This window comes from Danio aesculapii, chromosome 8 (genome assembly GCF_903798145.1).
Source record: "Danio aesculapii chromosome 8, fDanAes4.1, whole genome shotgun sequence".
Lineage (NCBI taxonomy): Eukaryota > Metazoa > Chordata > Actinopteri > Cypriniformes > Danionidae > Danio > Danio aesculapii.
In genome coordinates this window covers 38,096,943-38,107,570 of record NC_079442.1, presented here as the reverse complement: position 1 = coordinate 38,107,570, position 10,628 = coordinate 38,096,943, and the positions used below count along the sequence as shown (strand labels likewise).

The following is a 10,628-nucleotide window of genomic DNA, read 5'->3' as shown; positions in this document are numbered from 1 at the left end:
TTCATAAGCACGTGATCCTCTCGAAATTAGTTCATAAATAAACTTCATTTATTACAGTATTTGCTCATGTTAGTTAACTAAAATACAATTGTTAGTTCATGTTAACTCACAGTGCATTAACACATGTTAATAAGAATGAATTTGGATGTTAATAAAGCATTAGTAAATGTTAAAATTTGATTAATAAATGCTGTACATGTACTGTTCAAAATTAGTTACATTACATTACCTAACGAAACCTTATTGTAAAGTGTCACAGTGTTTACTTAAGAAGGGGGTTTGCAGTGTGGTGACTGCTAAATAATACAACGCACTGTGATGTAGATTCCCATTCTCTATGCAATAAATAATACATAAAAAATAAAATAACGTATGAAATATATTTTGGGGTGTATATGTAAGTAAAGTCTTACAGGTTAGGATGACCAAGAGAGTTTTCTTTTTTGAATAAGTGATTTATGATTTGATATTGATTTAAGCATGTACATAAATAGGTTTAAATTAATATACAAATTAAATATTTAAGAATATTAAATATTAAAATCTGTATTCACCCTAATTTACATGAGAAATCCTCAAGAGTTTGAAATGAGGCGTTGTTTACCTGTCCTGTTGCAGCCGGCTGTCAATCACTGAATCACAGTGGGCGGAAACACATGAACTCTGTCTGACTCCCTTCTCCTCCTCCTCACTCTCTTTATCCTGACAACACACACACACACATATCCACACTTCACTGTCACTAAAAACTGTACAATGTTAAACAATGCTTAATAATAAAATTGGCATGATTATCTAAGCAGCATTACAAAAATTCTACACTAATTAAAGAGAAAACATAATTTTTTTTGTTAATTTATTCATCTTCCGGCCATCTAAGATGTAGGTGACTTTTCAGCTGAAAACAGGATGAAGTAGTACACATAACCAACTCGACTATCTGAAACGGCTTGAGCCTACAGATCTACAAATTAAATTAAAACGGTTTTATAAAACTATTTTATGCTCAAGATAAAGTTACAGCATTTAGACTCTCCCACAGAAAAAAAAAAAGTGCCTGGAGGTGTGCTGTGGGCAGATCTACTAAACAGCTTCACAAAAAAAAACAAAAAAAAAAAAAACAGGGAAACAACTATGTTTCCGTAACACTTTGACCCATAAAATCAGTGGCATAATCAGTCTTGGCTGGTGCTAGGAACAACTGATCACACCAGTGTAAATTAAAATCTGCCTTCTCATGATGGGAAAACAAGCATGTTTCTTGTCGATCAAACGTATCAACGTTTTCAATGAAATAATGTTTGCTTAGTTTTCAGACAATTTAACACTAGGAAAACTAAAAAATGTGCTTTGTATTATGTACACTATGGAAAAAAGACAATGATAATTTCACACATACTATAAAAAAATGTGTTACAACAGATCCACAGTTAAGATAACTGCTATATTATTCTCCTGCTTTGAGTGTTCATTGCTTAAGACATGAAAGTTAATTTATGTCTTTGGGTTCTATTTTAACGATCTAGGCGCAAAGTCTAAAGCGCAAAAGCATTAAGGGCGTGTCTGAATCCACTTTTGCTATTTTAAGGATGGAGAATACAATATGTGCATTGTCTAACAATTCAATTCAATTCAACTTTATTTGTATAGCGCTTTTACAATGTAGATTGTGTCAAAGCAGCTTCACATAAAAGGTCATAGTAAACTGGAACAGTGTAGTTCAATTTTTAGTGTTTAAGTAACAGGGTTGTGCTTATTCTCTTAATGAGTTATGGGTGTGTTTTGAGATTAAACCAATCAGAGTCTAATCTTCCATTCCCTTTTAGAGTCAGTTGCGTTGCACAATAGCGCATTTGCTATTTACATGGAGGACTTTGTAATTGTAAAAACCGAATGCTCCACTAGCGAGAAAACAGTTAAACAGACCATCTGCAGCACGAGGATAAAGAATGAGCCTCCTCCAATCAGCCATCATTTTCACTTTCTTTTTCTCTCTTTCGTGGATAAGGAAACTGTTGTACACTCCACTGAAGAAATCCATCAGCCTACATAATAAGTTTCATTTGTTAAGCGTAAAGATTTGTTTCAAAACTATTTCTAAATTCAGTTCTAATTTCCAGCAAATGAATAGATAAGCAATAATAATGAAGTGTGGTCAAAAAAACACACGTCCTATTCTTATGGCCCATATGGTCCAAAACCTGGTATGTGAACAAATCTAAGCTTGTTTTAAATAAAACAAATATAAATATGCATAAATTAAATAACAATACTAATAATAATAACAACATTATCCAAAAGCAAGTTGTCGTGAATAAACTGAAAAAAGGCATGGATGTAAAGGTTTACATATTTATGTAGAAAATAATAACTTTTATAATATTTTAATCTGTATTGAGCAATGTGTAAGCGAGGCGCACAACTAATGTGCTCTGCGCTGGCCTTTAAACCTGCTTTCAGCTGGTCTATTGCACAGTCTATGTTAGTTCCTCAAAATAGCAATGCGTCAACAATGCGCCTTAATTAACACACGTCTTTTCTAGACCGGAACACCAGTAAGTCCACAAAGTGGCGCAAATGTGTTTGCTATTTAAACAACATGGCAAAAAACAGGAAAATTAAGGTTGCCCTGGTCTGAAAATGGCAAACACGTCTTGCGCCTAGACTGCAGCTTTGCACAAGAAGTTTGGCCAAAGTAAAAATGGTCGTGCCCAACTGAGCCTGGTTTTTCTCGAGGTTTCTTTCCTTCACTTTCGTCACTTGGTGAAGTTTGTTCCTCGCCACTGGCTTGCTTGGTTTGGGACTTGTGGAGCTGCGCATTGATGGATTTGCTCTTCAGTGTTTGGACTTTCAGCAGTGACATTTAAACCACACTGAACTGAACTAAACTTCAACTCTGAAAACAGGACTGACGCAGTTACAATTTACTAGAACTTCTATGTTAAGCTGTTTTGACACAATCTACTACTATTGTAAAAGAGCTATAGAAATAAAGATGTATTGAATTAAATATTCTTTGATGTTCGACTGAAGAAGGAAAAAAACAACTACATCTAAAACGCCCTTAGGGTGAAACATTTTCATTTTTAGATAAACTATACCTTTAAATTCCTTCAAAATCTAATCTAAAAGCTAATGTGTCTGAGTGAAACTCTCATAAAAGCAGATCCTTTGAACTGCTTGATTAAAACTCTTTAAAAATAAATCCCGCTTCTCTCTTTTGAACTCTGGAGTGGATTACACATTTCCCGTCTTTAGCTGGGCTTCAGCCACATGGCGCTTGGCACCCGACTGTGCCACTGTGCCATCTCTCCTCTATCTGTAAAAGATGAGTCTGTAACGACAGCCGTCAGCCAGCAGACTCGACTCCCAGTCAACATGCGCTCCTTTTTCTCCTCTAAGGGAGGATTTGGGGAAGCTTTAGAGTAATTAGAACTCTTTGGCTTTTTCTTTGGCGTCAGGGTGTTCCAGCGAAACGTGGCGTGGGTGGTGATGCGTTTAAGCGGCCCACGACTCGAGCGAACAGAAAGAATGAGCACATAAGGTGATTACCTGGAAGACAGTGGCGGCACATCTTGACACAATGGATGTGAAGAATACAGAGCGTCTGACAGAATCAATGGAGGACGTTTGAAACGCTGACATGCGGCGTAATGAGTGTTTCGGAGAATGCCTTTGCACACAGATTGACAGCATTACATGTGGTTGTGATCTCAAGACGTGACGTACAAAAGAAAGCTTGCAGCGGGGTCCGTGTCTGTTTAGGATTCTCTGCACTCGCTTGTGGATCTCCTGTGACTGCGAGGGACTGGATGAACTCTGGAACCTGTTGGAAATGGAAAACAACACGGCTGAAAATGCATCACAAAGAGAGCGAAGTCCTTGCACAAATATGAGCAATTAAGTCTTGGAACTTCACCAGAAAATCAATTACAAAGGAATGGTTGGAGGCGCCAACTATAATGAATTCATACAAATTATGAATTATTAGTTTTTAAACTTGAATTAAATGGAAGACACATTAACGAGGCGTCCCATTTTTGTGGCAACGTCGAATTAAATTCACAAAAGTGATTTTATTTATGTAGAAAGCATGTTAAATGAAAGTTTACTTAAATGTTAGACATACTTTTTTTGGAAATTAAATATAATATGGCTGAAATAATTATCATCATTTAGAGCAACAGGCATTTATGTAAAATTAAGTCATTTTGACCTATACTTATTAAAATATATAAAAGAATAAGTGCTCATGCAAAACATTTGTATGAATTTTTGGTAACACTTTAGTTTAGGTCACAATTCATGCTATTAACCACTGGCTTAATACCTGGCTATTATTAAAATATGAACTGTACATTAGTAGTTATAAAGCATGATCTTATTCTGGATCCCAAATCCTAAACCATATTTCTACCTTATTAACTATATATAAACAGATAATTAGTAGTTTATTAAGCCTACTTAATGGTTTGTTAATACTGTGATACTGTTAATACTGTGAATTGTGACCTAAACTAAAGTGTTACTGAACTAAGAGATCTTGATGACAAGTGGGTAAAACAAAAAGTGGATTGAAGGAAAATAAGGAGTATAATGATATAAAACGAAAATGACAGAACATTTGGTGGATGCAAGGTGATCCTTAAATGGTGTCTTTTGTAATGTCATTGAATCATTTATTAAATTCGTCAATTTATTTAAAACATATTACATTTTTATATGTATTTTTTTAAAAAGCAACAATTTATACACTGAACATCATTTTAGAGGGTCTCAACAGTAAATTGTTGTAAAAATATATAATAATCATTGTTTTATATTGTAAAAAATTACAATACACATTCTAATGTAATTGCAAGTATTGTACTTACTGTTGTGATTGTGTATACACATATACAGTGCTCATTTTGGTGCATTTAAACAAAACAGATTTATTAAACAGATATATTTATTAAAATAACATTTTAGTCACCAAACATATTTAAAAATTGAAAGATAATATAATTAAATTCAAGCAAAATATAGCAAAAAAAAAAAAAATTACAAACTACAAAATTTCAACTACATTTTAAAATTTTTTTTGCTGCTCCTGATTTTTCATCGTTTTAAAAATTTGTATTTAATATTTTCCTATAACATAAATTTGGCTGTACTATTTTATCGTAAGTTATCTTGTTAGATAAGCACCAGATTTGGCTTCTAATCTAATGTATATGCACAAATATAATATTGTCTAGCTTCCTATAAAAAATATCAATTTAAAAGATAGATTTGTGAGGGCTGTACTTATACAGTTAAAGTCAGAATTATAGGCCCCCTTTGAATTGTTTTTTTATATTTCCCAAATGATTTTTAACAGAGCAAGGAAAAATTTTACAGTATGTCTGATAATATTTTTTTCATTTGGAGAAACTGTTTGTTTTATTTCGTTTAGAATAAAAGCAGTTTTTAATTTTTTAAACACCATTATAAGGTCAAAATTATTAGCCCCTTTAAGCAACTTTGTTTTGATTGTCTGAAGAACAAACCATCGTTATACAATGACTTGCCTAATAACCCTAACCTGCCTAGTTAACCTAATTCACCTAGTTAAGCCTTTAAATGTCACTTTAAGCTGTATAGAAGTGTCTTGAAAAATATCTAATCAAATATTATTTACTGTCATCATGGCAAAGATAAAATAAATAACTTTTTAGAAATTAGTTATTAAAACTATTTTGTTTAGAAATGTGTTGAAAAAAACGTCTCTCCGTTGAACAGAAATTGGGGAAAAAATAAATAGGGGACTAATATTTCAGGGGGGCTAATAATTCTGATGTCAACTGTATCTGAAAACTGTATGATTAAAAAAGTAACATCTTTAATAAAAATAAAGATTAAAAGTATAATGAATAGTTATTATTTATGATATTATATAATAGTAATTATTTGTAATTAAGATATAAAATGTTGGTCAGGATGTACCGAAAATACAACTACCATTGATTCAATCTTCTTTTAAGTTGAATGTAAATTCCTTTTTTCAAATTAAAAGTTTTCTTGTGAATGTTAAAAATGTATATGCAATATATGTTTAATGCACTGCTTACTGTTTACACGTCATTTTTTTATTTTCTAATTAACATTTTAAAATGATTTTTAAAAATACCAGGACATGACATAAATAAAATAGATGGAGTTAGTTCAATCCCAGCTCTGAGCACTAGTCTGTGCTGTTGCCCTTACAATAGAGCGCTGTCATCTTGGGGAATACTTGTAAATTTCAGACCAGTTAAATCATGAACTTAAATCACAAATACACACAGAGAGACATTTATCTCCAGCCCTGTAGCAAATGCTGATATTTTCATTTTATGCATCTAAATATGCCACAAGAGAGAAAAGAAAAGCTCGGATGAGGAATTACCCAGACATTTGATCCGTGTCCTTGGGTTTAGAATATCAAGCCTGCATCTGAATGCACTAGCAGCATAAACATTAACTCACTTTTGAGTTTGCTCAAAAAGACAGATGAAGGGAATTAATTAGAATTTTATTAAAAGGAAAATAGAGGTAAAAAAAAGACCAGTGGATCTGTATGAAAGGTCATGCGTCGCTTTGGTTTTTTATCTTTAATGGCCGTAACGCAGGCAGGTCTTTATAATTACCATACAAGAAGACCACAGAGGGCCGGTCTGAACTTTAAAAAGCGATGTTTCTTTCTCTCCCCCCACCATCAGCAGCTCAAAAAGACGTGCCTGATCTCTCATTGTGCGAATCTGCGGAGCGAGCCTTAATCTCCAGGCCTGTGACTCCGGTCATGCTTCCAATTGACAGAATAGTATCACACATTTCCCACTATTTACTCTCAAGACTTAGATTGTCTATTGATTTTAAATGTTTGCTCATGCCCCTGCGGAAAAGGCGCTGGTGGTAGAGAGACTAACAGACAAACAAACAAACATTTGCCGCTTTCGCAGCCGATGTTCAGATCAATGACAAGGGTCTCTTGGAATTTATTAAACTGTGCGTTGGGTCAAACGCATTAGATCTCACTGAAACCCAATCAATAGTATTTACCCTTGTTTTCTCTGCAGCTTTCCCCCCCTTCTTATAAATAATGAACAAACATGACCAAACATCAGATTCTGTCGTTTGAAGGTGAGGCAGTAAATTCATCTTGTCTGTTGTGCGATGGCAATATAGATTTGTGGAACGGACGCTCTGTTTACTGGGCTTTGTTTTTATGAGCCGCGCATTTAGTCAATATCATGTAATTGGAAATTCATAGGAAATGGCCGAAAGGGTGGCTCTTGTAGTTTTGCTTTTGGTGTGCTTGTAGGTTTGGGAAAAAATGCATATCATAATATATGGATTTTTCGGAAAGGCAAAAGCACGACTCGTAAATGAACGCATCTAAGGATGCAGAAGTAGAATGTTTTTGTTTGTTGGACCTTGACGAAAAACAAATCAATCCACTGAAAAAAAATAAATAAAAATCGAACGCTAGCAAATGTCTGTGCTAATGAGACACAAAACTTGTGGGAAAGAAGGAAAATCCAGCATTCATGACAATGCTTGTAATAAAATCTAGGTGCGTGACATCTTAATCTATGGCGAATGGTAAATCCAAGAGCTGTCAATCACAATCATAGTAAAACTTACTGGTATTAACTTACTGTCTGCACCCACCACACATGGGATTTCTTTTTTTTAGTCATGTCAAGTTGAGTTTTATTGTCATTCCGCTACATGTGTGGGGATACAGTGAATGAAATGTTGTCTCGCAGGACTATGGCGCTACATAAATAAACATAATCATAAATATGAAAACAACACTGGTGAAAGAGCAATTTTAAACCTATGCTAAAATACCGGATTTGTATGTTAACTATAAAGTTAACTGTAAAGTATACAAGACAGACTAAACAAGTATTTTTACATAAGACAGAGCAATATTGTGCAAGATATCATGCAAAAGATGTATTTGATGAATGTGTGGTACATTCACAAGTAAACATTGTTTTCCTTATTGAGTCCTTATATGATGTATTAAGTAAAGTATCTGGTGCATAAAGAGAGAAAAGTGTTTTCACAGGTGGTTTGTCAGGCCCACTCATCTGTGAAAAGCACACTTAGAAATAGGGGTGTAACGGATCTAATTCCACAGTTCAGAACGCACGTGACCCACATTTATGACAATAGCAGAGAGATCGCCTCTCGCGTCATTCAAATCATGTGTATGAAAGAATGATGACAGAAAAAGTTGTGGAGGGACCTACTTAAATGCTTTCTTGGGTTGTTTTTTTCTGTAACTGTTTGTTTAGCCTGCATTAATGCATTTAGAGTAAAGCTACACGTAAACATTAAAAGATCGTGATGTCAATTCAAACTTCCGCAACATGAATGATAAATGATAATAATTTGCATACGTTTATTAATCCTTTAAAGCACTGCATTCAAATCAGTGTTTGATCGAGAGAGATTCAGTTTATACACTTTATCAGTTAGTAACAAACAATTAAATAACACAGAAGTACTGGAATAACAGTTTATAGTTCAGATATAAACACTGATGTTTATGGTAAAGAATAAAATCACTGTTTAATGGAACTTGACTAGTGAATGTTATAGCAATTACATTGTGTAACCAATGGGTGGTGACAAACAACCATCAAAATTATGTCACTGAATATGTTTACAAAAATGATCCACCCATAATGAAACAAAGTTTTATGTGTAAATTGTTGAATCAATAATTGAAAATAAATATTATATGTCATACAAGATGTTAGATTTCTATATTTAGCATTATCAGCAACAGTAGCAAAGATAATTTCTCATATTGAATATTTTCCTTTTTTTCAGCTGGTTCTTTCTTGATGTTTATTTTTATTAAAATTACAGGTTCTAAGTTGTTTGTCAAAACCAATGGTTTTGCAGTAATATTTTTGTTTAAATGGAAAGCAACTGGCATTTGTCTCCTCCTTTTTATGCTGATCCGAAAAATGGTCCAATTCGTGACTCAAAAATCGTAATGTGATCTGAACCGTGATATTTGTGATCTGTTACAACATTACTTAGAAGTGCGCAATGTTTTTCAAGAGATATGAAGTGATTGTAAGAAAGTGTCTGGTGCAAATGTGCAAACTGGTGCAAGTGCCAGTTAGTGTCAGAGTAATGGTTGAATATTCTGATATTATTCAATGATTTCAGATGTTCTGTTTACTTTAATGCCACTCTATAAGTATTATCTCAAGATCTATACACAAGTTATGCTGTGTTTGGGCAGGGTTTTGGTACCAAAACCAAGATGTACTTGGACCGAATCAGAATGCAGATTTTGGTGCCTAATTAAAGTGCCACTTACATATTTAGTTGTTGATTAAAAGCACAGGCACAGGAATTAGAGAACTGGAAATACGCCGTCAAGAAATCAATAAGCTAAATTTAAATTATTTATCAGCATGTAAACCTGCTAACTGTATGAATGCAGCCAATTTTTCTAATTGTGTATACAATGTATGAGCAGCTTGACAAGCTAGCCACAGCCTTCTCACAGTGTAGGCAAAGCCAGGTTATTTATTAAAGCTAAGCAAATTGGCGTCTGCTCAGTAGATGGTTGGGAGACCAGCTAGGAAACAACAGGGGTCAGGTTCTGACTCTCTGTGGTCATTAAAAATCCATTAGCCCTATCCTATAAATATTTTTATGTTTTAGCCAATTATTGGTTTCCAAATATAAAGAGTTATTGATTATCGGTTTCCCATCTAGGTGCATCCCTGTGGATCCCTAATACTCAACAGATTACATTTTCAAGTCAGATCTCATTTTCAAGTTATTTTTCAATTGTGTATACCTTCAGGTCAGTTTCATGCTTATTTTTACCCCATGTAGTGTAAAATTATGCAATTTAGTTTGACAGGTCCATCCTAATTGCCAATGATTTGCTAATTGCTTGGGCTCACCACTGGTGTAAAAGCAGAGTAGATAGAGTTAAACACACCGTTCTTTCAGGGAACATCGTGTCAGCACTGGACTCTGATCTAGAAGTATTCTGGACGCTGGGGTGGACTTATCTTTGGGGGATTTATTTGGGAAACTTCTAGCTGCTTGCATGGATGCCTCCTACAAAAATAACAGAAAACTAGTGTCAGAATGGGAACATAACATTAAGTTTGTCTGTGACCTTACAACACATTACACCACTGATCAAACCACTCCACTAAGTAACTTACCTGTGAGGGCTTTGACCTGAAGCTTCCAAGTAGAGAGAGATCTAAAGAGTGGGAAAATATGGTGAAATACATCCTTCACACATAACATTAGATTATAATTTCTGATTAGCATATGATTTAAACATGGAAATGAAGGATCTAAATGGAGAGCTCAAACCTGTGTGGCTGACACAAAAGCTACACTACAGAAATAGAATAGAAAATAAATAAAATAGAATTACTTGTGCTCAAATAAACCACATTTATTTATTTCAAAATACAGAAAAAAAAACTGTAGTGGCGATGTAGTGGCGCAGTAGGTAGTGCCGTCTCCTCACAGCAAGAAGGTCGCTGGTTCTACCCTCGGCTGGGCCAGTTGGCATTTCTGTGTGGAGTTTGCATGTTCTCCCTGCGTTCGTGTGGGTTTCC

General features: G+C 34.4%; 1 protein-coding gene across 2 annotated transcripts in view; it reads right to left on the bottom strand.

Annotated features, from left to right (window-relative positions):
• spata6 (spermatogenesis associated 6) overlaps nt 1–10,628 on the bottom strand; it is a 33,808-nt gene that overhangs the window by 3,260 nt on the left and 19,920 nt on the right. For both annotated transcript variants that reach the window (XM_056463898.1, XM_056463899.1), the window contains exons 9-12: nt 10,221–10,261; nt 9,989–10,110; nt 3,730–3,826; nt 605–702 (exon numbers count right to left, since the gene is read on the bottom strand). In XM_056463898.1, coding sequence (XP_056319873.1) covers nt 605–702; nt 3,730–3,826; nt 9,989–10,110; nt 10,221–10,261 — 358 coding nt within the window. The remainder of the gene's footprint in view (nt 1–604; nt 703–3,729; nt 3,827–9,988; nt 10,111–10,220; nt 10,262–10,628) is intronic.